The 15,485-nt window shown below is 44.1% G+C and overlaps 1 protein-coding gene across 2 annotated transcripts; it reads right to left on the bottom strand.

Annotated features, from left to right (window-relative positions):
- Nucleotides 1-1,861: 1,861 nt before the first annotated feature.
- Nucleotides 1,862-15,424, bottom strand: patl1 (PAT1 homolog 1, processing body mRNA decay factor). Of its 2 annotated transcripts, none has more exons than XM_069167501.1 (20): nt 15,344-15,424; nt 12,092-12,197; nt 10,588-10,815; nt 10,202-10,459; nt 9,636-9,724; nt 8,585-8,665; nt 7,582-7,785; nt 7,327-7,428; nt 6,295-6,381; nt 5,933-6,153; nt 5,677-5,821; nt 4,872-4,989; nt 4,691-4,788; nt 4,085-4,144; nt 3,720-3,865; nt 3,472-3,631; nt 3,075-3,200; nt 2,701-2,792; nt 2,411-2,560; nt 1,862-2,291 (listed from the first exon to the last, which is right to left on the bottom strand). In XM_069167501.1, exons 1-20 carry the CDS (start codon nt 15,356-15,358, stop codon nt 2,270-2,272), a joined length of 2,508 nt encoding a protein of 835 aa, XP_069023602.1. In that variant the 5' UTR covers nt 15,359-15,424; the 3' UTR covers nt 1,862-2,269. The 2 variants fall into 2 exon arrangements, with proteins under 2 accessions (XP_069023602.1, XP_069023603.1); XM_069167502.1 differs by having other exon boundaries at nt 7,582-7,782.
- Between the last annotated feature and the right edge of the window lie 61 nt (nt 15,425-15,485).

Here is a 15,485-nt window from a genome sequence, read left to right as displayed (position 1 = left end):
AATGTTTGAACATATCTACTGATTTAGGGGGTTTTCCTTCATTTTTCCTTTTCTTCCCCAGAGTAGAATAAAACTGAACACTTTTGAAAATTTGAGATTTCAGCTTCAGACATTTCTAAAAAAAAAATATATATATTTGTGTTTTGGGGTTTTTGATTGTATATTGAAGATTTAAATTTTTTTTTTTTTTTTTTTTTTTTTTTATCCATTTAAAATTAAATGCACAACAATAAAGCGTGCAAGAAGTAAAGGGGTCTGACTACTTTCTGAAACTATCGCAAAACATCCTGCAGCTCAACACAGACAAAACTTTAATTCTTGCTGATGGCGGTAAAACTTTTACTCGATGGACTTTAAAACTTAAGTTGGAGAAGCGGCTTTTTCTGGAATATTGATTTTCCTGCAGTCTCGACCATTAAAACGGTTTCCAAGCAGACTGAAACTGTTCCGTTTGCTTTGTCTCTTCAGGCCACCAGGGGGCAGCAGGCAAGAACTGAGGATGTGACTGTGAAACGTTTTGGACGCTGCAAGACACCGACAACATACATCTTATTCGCGTTTTATCATTAGAATTAAATGTATTGATGAAAGGACGGCGAAGACGTGATTTATTAATTGTTCCTGGACAAACCTGTTTTATTAATTCTAAGTACATTTTTTATTTGTTTTATTTTAACTGTTGTATCATATAACTTTTTGTTGAGGATTTTATCTGCATTATTTCTGCCTGGTATTATTTGCCTCAACATTGTAATATTTTAATCCTGGACATAGAATTTAAAGCACAGAAATGCAACACAGAAAAGTGTTGCATGAATAGTTTATTATCATTACGTAACCTAGTTTATATGATTTTGGTTGAATATTTAATGCCATTTATTCACCCCTCTTAGTCAAATCACATTTTATGTTGTGTAGTTGGGTTTAAATCAAGTTTAAAAATCAGGATTAAATTTATTTGCAGATTACGTGAAGTATTTGGTTTGTTATTTGTGAGTGTCTGTGATGGTAAATTAATCCCCAAATCTTAACCAGCAGCAAACACTTGACTGCTTCATCCCATTCATTTCCTTGCTAATTAATTTTAGTTTTGTATCTCAAATTGTTCATTCTCTGGAAGCTTAAAAAACATTCAAAACTTTTTGTTTTAATTATTCCAATGCACAGACTGGTGTTTAATCAGATCTGGTAATCTGGTGCCTCCTATGGGCAAATGAGGAAACTGCAGTTCAAATCCAGCCACTTTGAGCACTGATTTATTTGTTTTGGCAAGATAAATGTTTTTTTCAACATACAAATTTATGCTAAATGCATAATTATTAACTAACCAACCTCTCACTGAGACCACCGAGGACCAAAGCCCTCCACAAACTGATGGAAAACCCTCGATCATACCGATCCGATCCGCTGTCAACTGATGCCCTCTGAATTTATGTCAGTATATCAGCATTAAAAACAAACTGGTAAATATTTTGACCAACTTCATTTATTTTTCAAAATATGAAGCGGGAATCATGTCATGTATCCATGGCATCTGTTCACACAAGTGAAGATTTTTAATGTTTACAAAAAAAACATTCATTGATACTAAAGCTCATTTTCATGATGTTAAATCAGATAATATATTGATAATCAGCTTCACATCTGCTCTTGCGATACCAGATAAAGTTTTTGTTCTTTCGTGAATGCAGTTTTCTTCCGTACAGTTGCATCGATTCTGATCCTCGTCTTTATTGTCCAATGCTAAATATCACCAGAAGCCTCTTCCATTGTTCTCATTTTTGGGGGTTTTGGTTTTGGGACCGGACCGAAACATCCAAACGGCAAGAGAGAACGGCAATAAAAGAGCCGAGCGCTCGTCTTTATATAATAGAAATACTTTTAATTTGAAGGTTCATCACAGGCATAATCGTAAACAAGATATTTAAAAATGCAGATTTCATGTTTTATTGTCATTCAGACTGTCCGTCACGCTCTCTGTGTCACTGCCCCGCACACACACACGCGCACACGCGCGCGCGCGCACACACACACACACACACACACACACACACAGGAGACAAACACAAAGTAAAATAAAAGTGACTGGAGATTCTGCTGGATTAAAATGATCCACCATAGATTCACTTCAAGAATACACACATACACACACCATCCACTCTTGTGACACACACACAAAAAGAAAGGTCTGCATCGGGTGGGGGAGGAGGGGCGGGGGGGGGGGGGGGGGTGGAGGTGGAGGTGGGGTGGTGTTGGTGTCTAGCAACTTCTACCTGGTCAGCGCAGAGATCCTGAAAAACAAACCAACCATCAGTTTAAAATCCTCATACACAGACAGACAGAACAGGTGACATCATCGTCGCGTGACACAAACATGGCTTCACATGCGTGCGTGTGGTGTGAGACTCACTGTAACTTGTCCTGTAACAGCTCCAGCCGCTGCCTATCGACGTAGCGCGAGAAGAGGGAGAGCAGGTTGGGGGGGGTGAAAAGGGGCGGAGCCAGGGAGGAGGAGGGGACGCTGAGCAGCTCCCGCGTCACCGAAAACACCAACTCAGTCCTGGGTAGGGGGAAGACGCAGAGAGAGACGAGTTTAACGGCATGACGATGAGAGGGAGGAGACGGTAACTAAGGTAACAGCTGAAATGACAAGTTTTGTTGTTGTGAGTGTGTGAAGAAGCGGCTTCTACGTCAGCTCACCATCGATTGTCGTCCATGAGCTGACAGTTGGGGTCGGAGCTTTGCATCCTCTCTCCTTCACTCAGGATCAGATACAGCAGAGTCACACCGAACTACACAGACACACAGACATAGGTGAGGTGAGGTGTGTGTGAGTGTGTGTGTGTGTGTGTGTGTGTGTGTGTGTGTGTGTGTGTGTGTGTGTGTTTATCGTCACGTTTAAAACTCCTTTAAAAGACTTAAATCAACCAATGGTAGTTCAGATTTTTACAGGAAGCTGTTAAAATTTTCAGGGCACTGAATGAGACATTTTCTTTTTATTGATCTACATCCAGTTGCGTGTGTGTGTGTGTGTGTGTGTGTGTGTGTGTGTGTGTGTGTGTGTGTGTGTGTACCTTGTTGTGCAGCACTGAGGCCAGTTGTCCCTCGCTGCCTTGAAGCTCCTGCAGTAAGTCTGTGAGGGAGGAGCTGGACAACGACTGAATCACTGCAGACACCGGATCCACTAACCAGCACAAAACCTGGAGACAGAAAGGTCGGAGGCAGAGGACGGAGGATAAAGGGACAGAGAAAGAGAGATAGAGACAAAGGATGGAGGGTAGAGACACGAGGGACAGAGACAAAGACGGAGGACAGAGACAGAGAGACAGAGAAAAGAGAAAATTTCATCACGTAGAAGAGACTGTAAATAAACTGCAGAAGAAGAAGAATATTTAACGTGTCCGTTTCCGGTTCTAATGTCACAGATAAAATAACGAGGGTGGATCAATAAGTTTAGAGAGTTCCTCTTACCTGGTCCTGCTTATCCTTCTTGGCTAAGGCAGGAAGGTTGCGGGCAATTGCCATGACAACGGCAGCCGCCTGCGGCGAGGGCAGGAAGGGGAGGAGTCTGGACATGAGCCGCTTGCCCTTCCTCACAGACATGATCATCACACACCGCTCATCACTCACTCTGACGAGAAGGAGGAAGAAGAAGAAGAAGAAGTGTCAGGCCGCTGACTGACAAGCGGTCGTCCAGGGAGACAAGCCCCGCCCCCTACCTGTCTTCCCAGTCCTTCTCCCGCAGAGAGTTGCACAGCTGCACCATGTTGGTCTTGTGCGTGTCCAGCAGAGCATCGCGGTCCTCCTCCGGCGCCTGGACGTAGCGCTTCTCGAAGTCCTGGACCTCCAGCAGCAGGCTGTACATCTGGAGGACGGAGGGAGACAACAGTCACAGGTGTGTCCGACGCCCACGAGGACGAGCGCACTCACTCACATGACATACGTACAGTGTGAAAGGAAAAATAAAAAAACTGGTTGGGAACGCGTATACAGAGCTGGATGGTGTATATGTGTATGGACGTGTGTGTGTGTGTGTGTGTGTCTGGAGTTTCCTGCCGTCTGATTGGACGCGAGCTCCACCTACCTTCTCCACAGTGTAGAGGATCTGTCGCCTTTTATTCCAAACCTGCTTCTCTCGTTTCTCCTGGAGACGAACAGACAAGACGGTCAGGACAACTAACGGGACTTCAATCGGATCAGAAAAATACGTCAAGCAGCGCCGACTAACGGTCTGAATACAGAAATATTCGGGGAGGAGCGAGCGGCGGATCTGACTGGAAACCTGGCCTGTCAATCAAACAGACAAAAACGCATCTTTTTGAAGCTTATTTTCTAATTAATGACGGATAATTATCAGATGAACCGCCAGAAAACTAATAAGAAGGAGCGACTTGAGCTAACAACACCCGAGATAACTGGTGGAGAAATATTTATTGACTTTGTATTTCACGAGAGAATTTTAATGGGAGTCTACGGAGGCGGAGGGTTTTCGGAGTCGACCTCTAGCGGCACTCGGTGGTATTGCAGTTCAAGGAACTTCCGCGTCGGTCACATTTTTTCAGACCTGGAAGCCACGAACTCGTTTAAATACAGTCTGTGATCCCGACGCTGCCGAAACCGTTTTTAAAATTTTTTTTTTTTTTAGAAAAACACCGTGAACATGTAGAAGTAGAGAAACATGCCGACAGACCTCGTCGTCGGTCCTCGTCGTCACCACGGCGTCGATCATCTTGCGGGGATTGTTGACGCTGGAGACCGTCAGTTTCCCCAGAGAGCCGGCGAACTGAACTGTCAACACAGAAGCACACGTGTCAGGATCACACAAAGGTCTCCGGCAGCACGCGTGTGCTCAGGCGTGTTCAGGCGTGTACCTGGTCTGTAGGTGTGCTCCACCTTGGCGACCTGTGGCGTGATGAGCTTGGTGGTGTGCTCCTTCTTGCTGCTGTCTCGCTCTCTTTCCTGACGTTTCTCCATCTTTTCATAGTAGTTCTACATTTCCGCAAAATAATAAAATTGCATTAAAGTGTCGTGTTTGAATTATCCTGAAATATTAGTTTAGATTAAACATTTGAATTCTGTTTTTTATTTATTCTGTGTATATAGCTTGCTTGTTTGTGTTTTTATACAGTTTTTTAAATTTTATTTTATCCTTCCAAATTTTTCTGTTCTTTTTTTTATTGCATGCGTGTTCTTTATTTCTGTGTACTTATCTTTTTTCTATCTATATTCTTAAACTGTTGTGACACCTACATTTCCCCACTGCGGGATTAACAAATTCTTATCTTTAAATATATCATATAATGAAATGTAAGTTTAGAAACCATAAATGTGTATTTTTGGTCCACGAACCTCCATCCAGATTCATTTTCAGCCCTTTATAGGAAAGAATTTGGGCCATTTTGATCTATTTTAAATGACAGCCCATGCTGGGTTTGGTCTTATCAGAATAAATGGATCTGATAAGATAGTTATTGAAAGATATTTCAGGTTTGGAGTGTTAGTTGGGGAAAACAAGACCTCAAATTTGCAGCTTTTACTTTTCTCATTTTACAGACTCCAAAAAAAAACCTACAAAGAAAATAACTTGGTTATCATTATTTGTACTCGAGCTTTAATAAGAACATAAAGACCCGACTGAAACGAGCCAACCAGATATTTGGAGCAGCTGATACCGACCTGGTAGTAGTAGTCGTCCAGGTACGGGTCGGTGCTCTGCAGCTGCATCATCTGGATCTTGGTGACCCACTCCTTCTCCTTTTGGGTCATCAGGTTGCTGTAGGGGTCCCTGCTGCGCCGGTCCCCTCCGGGTCTGCACCGGTCCCTGCAGGACGGTGAGAAATTACATGACGGACGGTGATCCAGAACCAGAACCAGCGTGTTCTGTATTATCACCTACACACACACACACACACACACACACACACACACTTACATTCCTCGGCTCTGCATGCGCTGGGTGAGCATGCGGCGGTGCTGCGGGTGGAGGTGGGTGGTGTTGTGCCGGATGGGCGCCGTGTGGTTGGGGGGCCCGAGAGGCGGCGGCGGACCCATTCGGTGACCGAGAGGAGGAGGCGGGCCCCCGAAGAAGGGCCGGAAACCTCCTCCGCCTGGTAGCAAAGGAGGGGCGGGGCCACCGCGGGGGAAACCTGCCACCTGGACGGAGAGGGGCGGAGTCATGACATTTGTTTTGTTCTTAATGGCCGTGCGTTTTCTCACTGTCAATCAGCCCGTCGAAGACACGGCAGCGATCTGAGAAGATGTGTGTGTGTGTGTGTGTGTGTGTGTGTTACCGACCTGAGAGTTGAGCAGCTGGGCCCGCTGTATCTGAGACAGAACCGGGCCGACTCCAGGAGGGAACGGGCCGCGACACAGCGGAGAGTTCTGAACGCGGACAGACAACAAATACCGTCATCTCTCGTGAAAATGTGGCTGACAATGAGATGCTTTCTTTACCAGGCGTTAAATGATACGATTAACTCGCGTCTGCATGCCGAGTATGAAACTACGAGGAAACAGAATTTGGGATGCGTGAGATCTTGCACACATCTGTAGGACGTCCCCGGCTAAAGATTCTTCTGGTTCCATTTACAATCTTAAATTCAAGCAAATAATCTGGTAGTTGTCGTACGTTTATAATATCAATTTATTGTTTAAATTTAGATTTTTGGGGCATTTTGGCACAAGTTCCATGGCTGACAATTTTGTTGTTGTGTTAACGCTGTATTACATTACATGGAAATACAGACTAAAGTAAATCAGATTTGTGATTAGTTTCAAGCATTTAAAAAACCTCCCAGACTGCAGATATGTTGCTGCACCTGTTTCTTCCCTCGCTGCAAGAGCACCCTCAAGCATCGAGCATTTAGGCATAATTAAATTGTCGTTTTATCTTCCTGTTATATTAGCAGAAATGTTCATTAAAAGCCTTTATCGTGCATCCATAATTTAGACTTCCTTTGTTTCGTCTTAAAAAAAAAAAAAAAAAAAAGAAGCTCTGGGGAGGATATAGTTTGGCACTTCACATCCTGTAAGATGCCAACTTACATGAAACAAAAACCCTCATTGTGAACGCTATAAAAAAAAGCACAATTTAATTTTAGAGATGTTGTTTTTGTCACAGTCCACGAAGCAGACGGCCAATCTCTTCCTCCTTGTTCCAAAAATACAACACAAACAGCTAAATAGGATGGAGACTAAGTGTTGAAGGTGTTCGTGGTGCGGTACAGGTGAAACTACATAAACACTGGTTCAACAACTGCCGGGATGTTCGTACATACATTCATAAAAAGGCCGGAGGACCCGAAGGGGAGGAGAGGAGCGACTCACAGCTATATTGAGGAGGGTGTTGGGAGATAGACGCTCGGGGAAAGGAGGAGGGTATCTGTGCTGGACCGGGGCTCTCACGTGAACCGCCGTGGGATGGTGGATCTACACACACACAACACACATACAAACACTTTTGAAGCTGTAAACAGTAAATGTTTCATATAAAAATGAATTTTCATAGGACGTGAAATCAAATGTTCTTTTAAAAACAGTGAAAACAATCAAATCAAATCAAAACATTTGTCTCCTCCTCACCTGGTGATTCAGGGCGTGGCTCATCGGCTGCTTGGGCGGGGTCCCGATAGGCACCGCCCTCACCGGAGGCGAGCCAATGACGGGGGAGGATGAGCGTGGGGGCGGAACCCTCTCCGACAGATCCCGCGCCTCGTCGTTTCTCCCCTGAGGGGGCCGCTTTGGGAGGCCCACCTCTTTGATGATAGACATCAGAGGACTGTCCTGCTGAGGGAGAAGACGATGAATAAATCAACTCCAGCTGCCTTTAATATTTTTTTGTACTTCAGACGCAGTGCTCGAGGAAAACTGCAGGAATATAGAAAACCTTTTTTTTTTTTTTTAAATTAATTTTTATATTCAGGGTATAAATTTGCTGTTTTTTTGTGAGAACTGAGTTGCAGTGAGATGACTTTAATGAAAAACCGTTTTGTCTTCTTCAGTTATACCCATGTATTTCTACAAGTAGTTGAAGAAGTATTAAGATCTATTATTTATATAAAACTAGCAATAAACCAATGAAAAAAAAAATACTAAATTACAAGTAGGAGTATATAACTAATGTGTACCTGCAGTATTAAAAGTAAAACCACTTTTTATGCGGCTTGTTGAGTGTTTTATTTATTATATTTAAATGACTGGATTATGACTTCATTGACATGTGGAGCAGCATTTTAATGTTGCCATGGTGATTTCATCGTGATACTGTTAAAGCGTCTAATTTGTGTATATTAATGCAGATATAGAAACTGATGACATATTTTAGGTACAAAACATTGACCTAAAAAAAAAATACCCAAAGCGGTGAGATAAATACAAAATACAATATTTACTTCTAAAATGTGGACGTGTCAATTAGCATCAAATGGAAATACTCAAGTGCAGTTCAACTACTGCTTACATTAAACTTAAATACAGTAATTAAATACATCTATTTGGTTATGTTTCTCTGCAGTTTTGCCATGAACACACAGCGAGCTGATGCCAATTCGTCAAACGAGACACGGACACACAAGAGTGTCCTCACCTCCATGTGTGTGATCAGTCCGGGGGTGACACTGACCGGCCCGAAGCCCATACTGTTCTCCCAAATACTGTGAGAGTTCATCTGAGAGAGAGAGAGAGAGAAATTAAATGGGAGTTTAAAGATTGAAACGGATGAAGTTCTGGTGACATCTGGTTTCTCAGCGAGGATATAATTTAACAGCATGAACTCAAATCGACAAAATCTTTGGCCCAGGAGGTCTTTTTCTTTCAGTAAACTGGAGAAGTATAACGATACAGAAAACTCACGGTTCTGTGCGTTTCTCGGTTTTTGAACCGCTGTTCAACACGTTTTTCATACAGCAGAGAAAAACTGACAAAAAAAATGTGTTCACTAACAATTTTTGAAGAATTTTAAACAAACAAAAAAAAAAAAGGTCTAATTGGCCACAAATATTACTGTTCAGATGCTTCATCTGACTCAAATATATAAAATACGATAGAAAAATGTCCACGGAGACAAGAGACACTTAAATGCACCGTCACAGCTGACAGTGCAGTTTGAGTTCAGCCTCAGAGCTCCAGTCGCGCTGCCTTTCTCTCGTTTTGTCCACACCGAGGACACGGCCGTCCTGTTTGAATAACCTTGATTGAACCGTCAGAGGACACAGTGGGCGGAGCCCGGTGCCTCCGCTCATCGCGAGCTCCACCTGGCTCGGATCGACCCGTACGGGGAGTCGCGGATTAAAACCCGCAGTGGGAGTCAACACATCGTACAAGATTCGCAACAAGCAAACAGAAGCTGACCCTGCTAGCGTGCTACAGACGAAACGTTCCAGGTTGGAGTCGAGTACGACGACATAAATACACGTCTGACAGCATCTGTTTGCACAAACACCTCTAAAAACAGACTCGCACACACGCTCGCGTCACAAAAGTTGATTATATTCAATTAAAGGAAAAAAAAAAAAAAAAAAAAAAAACATCTCCCACATGTTCAGCTGCATCATGGACTTGATATGAAGGTGAAAAATGAAAAATACTGAAATACAGAATACACAGAAATAATCTGTTAAAAAAGAAAGAAAACTAACCTGGCTCATGGGAGCGGTGCCTCTGCGCATCAAATGCTGCTGCTGTTGGTAGCTGAGCATGGAGGAGTGAGGAGGGCCGGGAGGAAGGCCTGCAGTAGAGAGGAGTCTCAGTGAAAACACAGCGGAGTGAACCGCTCACCTTCTTACCATCAGAAAACAGCGTTTACTTTGACAGGCGAGGGTGAAATCAAACAGTTCAGAAAAAGTGTTCCTGAACGCAGCACAGTGATGCACACGGAGCAGGAAGGAAGCAACAACCTTCACGAGGAGGTATTCCAAGTGGCGTCTCTTGATCGACTCCAGCACCTGAGTTCAACCCGTTTTTGTGACCGCTGGTATGAGAAGATTTGGGATTTCACCGTTGGGACATGAAACCGTGAGGAACTCAGGAACTGATGTTGATCAAGAGACGACACTTGGACTACTTCGTCATGAAGGTTGTTGATCTTTGCTGCTCCGTGTTCATCACTGTGCTGCGTTCAGGAACACCCTCTGAACCTATTGATTGAAATAGCATTGAGGCTGTTACAATGCCACGAGGAATCAGGGAAAGCCGTCACTCTCACCTGAAACGGAGGGTCCGGGAGGCAGCTGGTGCTGCGGGTGGTGGGGATGCTGGTGTGGCTGAGTGGGGTGCGGGATGGAGGAGGGCAGGATTCGGGATTGGTCCAGCCCGTGCAGAGCGGACAGGCCGGACCCCGAGGAGCCGGGGGACGGACCGGGCCTCTCGGCCGCCCCGACCCCAGCGATGGCCGGGTCGGCCTCGAGGATGAGTCTGGCCAGGGACTCGGCAAGGTCACCTTCCCCTGCTCGGTCCTCCGCGTCTGGAAGCAGTTTTACCGACTTTTAAAAACACGCAAAGCTGTCACTGACCAGCGGATGAGGGGACACCGCGCTCTCACAGAGAAAGGAACGGGAAGAGAACGGGCGTCCTCTGAGGACGTAAACTGACCTGACGGAGGGAGTCCGGAGGCAGGCGAGGAGAAGCCCATCGGAGGGAGGGAGGATGGAGGGGGGAGACGGGCGGCGGATGGAGGGAGACGGGAGGAGGGCGAGAGCTCGCTTCCTCCTAAACGTGATTCTCCTCCCAGCCGCCCTCCTCCCAACCCCAGCCCCGCTCCGAGCTCGGGACGGTCATCGAGCCCTGCGAGGCGCTTGTGCTCCTCCTGCCAGTCGTCGTCTGGAAGAGGAGCCAGAGGGAGGAGAGAGAGGTTGTTTGAGACAATGAGTCATCTGTGCTGCAAACCTGTTGTACAGGTAGATTAGCTTTTTAAACTTTAAAAAAAAAAAAAAAAAACTCACATATGACTGCAGAGACACAGTAGCCACGTAGTGTGTTCATAAAGGTGACCAACCACAACAGAGATCACCTACGGGTGTGACGCCATCATCACAGAAGCCATCTGACTCATCAAATATGCAGAGACCTTCATCCAAGAGCATTTCCAGCACACACCAGAGATGTCTACATCATCATCATTTATTTATAGTCTTCAGCCGCCTACAGACAGATTTCAGCATTCTTATGAGTTCATTACGATAGATTGGGTACGACATCAAATTTCCATCCCATTTTACAACGGTGAACAACGAAGCTTAGAAAGTGCAATGGTGCTGTTTATGTGTACGGAAGAAAAACAAAAAACAAATCCAAAGACCCAAAGAGCGTTTGTACCTTTTAACTCCTTTAACTCTACTTTAAAAAAAAAAAGAAAAAAAAAGTGTGCAACGTTGTAACGTCAGAGACGAGGCCTCGGCTGTCAGGACCAGACAGGAAGAGGAGCTTGAGGCGCCATCTGTGACTTGCTAGGCTGCTTTTATGGTGTTTATAGTTTTATATTATGGATTTATAAATATAAATGTTTGTGTCATGCGATATATCATTGACTATCACGAGTCGCGCGAATCTTTAAAGCCACCTGATGTAGAAATTGTAATTACGGAAACGTGCGGTTTGTTTACAATTTATCTGGAAACTAATAAATAAAGACAGAGATCCAGATGTCCCCGTTTTACGCTGAAATTTTAGCAGGATGACTCAGCGGCAGGTTGGATGAGCTCACAGCTCTGCAGAGGACTATCATCTGTCCATTTATCAATCAAATATGCTCTCGTTTGAATTAATGTCAACAGAATCAAAAGATCACCTTCTGTCCAGATGTGTATTGACCAAATATAAAACTGAAGGTGCAGAAACGAGGTGTATTAAGAGAGAAGTACAATTTAACCCAAGTTACATTAAAGGTAACGCGCTCAAAAAGCAGGCGTGAACGTCGGCGTCAGAGCGACGTTTTTTTTTTTTTTGCCGTTAATTAAACTTATTTGAAACACTACATGTTGTATGGCTGCAAGGCGACCTGACCTGCTGATGTTACAACTGAAAAAAGCAGCTGTAGTTTTATATTGGTTTGGCTGAACTTGAAAAAAAAAATATAAACGTTTTACGTCAGACTCACCGATGGCACCGGCTCCGAAGGTGTCGTCATTGAACTGGTCAATTTCATCTTCCTCTTCTACCAACCCCTCGTCTTCCTCCTCCAACGTACAGTCTTCATCCAGGGACTGCAGAGACAGCCGGAGGACCAAAGGAGCGGAGAGAGAGAGGGAGAGAGGTGGGAAGGAAGCGGGACACAGAGGGATGGAGTTTAAATCAGAAGGGCTGTTACGACGTAAACAAAAATGACAACCGACATGTTTCCCCACAAACTGAAGGGCTGCGACTTTCATTCATTGGCCCAGAGATCACGTACACTTTGATTCACTCGTACATCGCCCATGACCCATCACGGCAACAGAAACATCCGAGGAGAATCAATCACTCAAAAGTGAGGCTACGCTTCACAGTGGACGAGTAATTCTGCGGCCGAAACCTTTGTAAATGACACGTATATTGATATTTTTATTTACTAGGTCCCGCTTTAGTTAGTAAAACCTAATCAGCTGCAAAGACTTTTCTCCTCCATCAACTGACAGGTAGGAACTCACATTTTATAATAGCATCGTTAGGCCTTTAAACCTGCTCCTCAAAAAAAAAAAAAAAAAGCATCTTATTAACTGTGGAAAAATAAGTTGAGGAATAAATCTAAATTGATTAATAACATCAAGAAAGGTTTAATTGATTATTTGTCCCGTATTTCTGCACACAAATACCCTGGAAATGCCTCTCCAATATGTAATGCAGCCTGCAGTGTTAACAATAATGATTATACCTGTGCTTCTTTTCCTGTCTGCCATGTAAAAGGTCTATTAATATACTTTTTATTATGCACGTGGGAGAACAGGGTCCTTCACTATCTAAGATTGTCGTAGACGCTCTCAGATGTTTAAAAATGTTCCTATGGGTGTGTTGTGTCACAAACAACAGTGAGTCTAATCATAGCTCAGGTAAACAATACGTTCACAACAGCTGATGGATGATGACGTGAATTAAAAACACGTCACAAACTTGACAGCAGAGGATCAATCGTCTTTGAATGAGAATTTTCTTTTTTTTAAACCAATATCAGGAAGGGTTGACATTATGCTGTCGTGACCGTGTTATTGTTCAAACTTAACAATATGACTGTGTGGGGACTTTAATCTCTCTATATCTGCCAGCCTGTCACAATATTTACATTATCACCTAAATCGCAATTATTTAAGCATTATTGTGAGAATAATTTTTTTTCAGTCATGTCTACAAATACAGACAAAACGTCATAGTTTGCCTCCTTTTTCTGCCGTTTTATGGCACATCATTTGAGATTTAGCGCCACCAACTGTTTATCTCGCTCAACTTCTGATATTCAACTGACTGCATTTCGATGAGCACGTTTCAAAGCCAAACACCACAGCCAGCAAATGACTCTTATTTATTTGTATTTTTTTTGATTTTATACACTTTATTAATCCCCGAGGGGAAATTTCTTCACTACAGCAGGGGGGCTCTCAGGGGGGAGATGCTGCAGCAGGCTGCCACTAGCGCGGCGCCAGGTAACCTGACCTGAGGTGCATGTTTTTGGATGATGGGAGGAAGCCGGAGAACCCGGAGAGAACCCACGCAAGCACAGGGAGAACATGCAAACTCCGCACAGAAAGGCCCAGGACCGGATTCGAACCCGGAACCTTTTTTTTGCTGTGAGGTGACAGTGCTAACCACTGCACCACCGTGCCGCCCAAATATGTGTATAATTACTCTATGACTCGGCGTTACACTATAATGGTGGCATAAAATGTAGAGAAAAAGACAATTAAATCATGAATTAACATTTTCTGTATGACAATTAATCGTCAGCTAAAATTGCATGATTGTCCAGATACCAAATAGCTCACAGTGGTGACCAGATACTATAACATCCAGGCAAACAAAGCACACGCAGTCCCTCCTCCCTACACACTGCTATTAGTATGTCATACTGATAATGATGCATCAGTTACTTCAAGAGACCCCATGGCACCTTTCTCCATATGCCAACCTGTTAGTTGTATTCTTTTTTTTTTTTTATTATATCTCTATATATTTGTTATATTTAATGCTTTTATCCGTTTTATTTATTGGTGCAAGCTGCTACAATTGTATTTCCCTGCAGGGGGATCAATAAATTTGATCGGATCTTACATCAATCAAGGAAATATAGTTTAGCAATGTGCATATTTTAGTTATGCAGCATCCCAAAGGCGACCCACAGTGTGAAGTCTAATCATGGATCTTTTGTCTTCACCATCAATCTGCTGCTGGTGATGTAATACCACATGGACCAGACAACACACACAGTGAACCCCACTTTAATTTTAGCCCCAGCTGTAAGCCGATGAGACGACTTCATGTAATAGGAGTTAATGTAATAAATTAGGTGGCAAAAATGTTAAAATTTATTCGGATAAATAATATTTCTACTAGCATTAGGCTGCACTGCGATGGATAAAATGTGCTGTAAATATGCTAAACTGGAGCGCATGGAGACCTTTCCTGCTCCTCTAGTAAAACACAAGTTGACATTTAGAGCAGTGAGTCTGCAAATACTTTTGCAGAAGAGCCTAAATTAGCCTGACGAACATGTTAGTCGGTTCACAGTCCTGAGCCGAGCATGGCTCCCTAACCGAGAAAAAAAAAACAAAAAAACCCCATCACAGATACAAGGCAGCTTAATTCAACATAAAACAAATAAAATAAGTGGCGTTCAATTTTCCCGTTAGCCTCCATTTTAAAACTATAAAAGTGACAACAGCATTAATAAATGCAGCTCGGGATTTTCTCCGCGACCCTCTTGATACCCTGCAGAGTAGCAGGACAAACAGTGAGCCACGATGCTAACGCTGGCGTTACATCACGTAGGATCCCAGGCCGACGGAGAACCGCTGCCCTAAAACTCACCAGTACAACACGGCCAGGGCAGCTATCACACGCCGGCCTTTCAACCCGGAGACTAATTTATCAAACGGTTAAGTTCCGTCCGGTCCCCCCCCCCCCCCCCGGGGGGGCAGCGCTCGGCTTCCCTCCGGCTCACGTTACCAGGCGAGCGGGCTGCTTTCGTAGGCCGCCACCCGCGTTGTATTCAGCAAGCCGCATAAACAACAGACAACATTCAGCCTAAAAAAAAAAATAAAAAAAAAAATAAAAAAAAAACGCGGTCTGGAATCACCGCGAGCTCTCCGCCAAACACCTGGTGTTATCTTTGTGAAAAGCGCGCGCGGAGCTCTTCAGAAGGTAAAAAACAAAAAAAACTCACCTGAAATCGAAACATCTATCTTCGGACTGTTGGGAAAAGAAGTGCATCGGGAGCGAGGCGGCGCGCAAATGACGCGGGCAGGCACGTCCGCCAACGTGCCTTACGTAAAAAGGCCTGACGGAGCGACGTGACCGCGCGCGCA

The sequence above is a fragment of the Embiotoca jacksoni genome, unplaced genomic scaffold (genome assembly GCF_022577435.1).
Source record: "Embiotoca jacksoni isolate LCO1_2020_lvr unplaced genomic scaffold, fEmbJac1.0.p SCAF_4, whole genome shotgun sequence".
Classification (NCBI taxonomy): domain Eukaryota; kingdom Metazoa; phylum Chordata; class Actinopteri; family Embiotocidae; genus Embiotoca; species Embiotoca jacksoni.
This window is presented reverse-complemented; position numbering and strand designations above follow the sequence as displayed.

Bases quoted from the DNA above. Each gene is read 5' to 3' on its own strand.
- patl1 (XM_069167501.1), bottom strand. The intron at 10,816-12,091 runs GTGAGTCTGACG...CTCCTCTTCCAG, and splicing joins CTTCGGAGCCGGTGCCATCG to ACGACGACTGGCAGGAGGAG. The intron at 8,666-9,635 runs GTTAGTTTTCTT...TCTCTCTCTCAG, and splicing joins GCACCGCTCCCATGAGCCAG to ATGAACTCTCACAGTATTTG.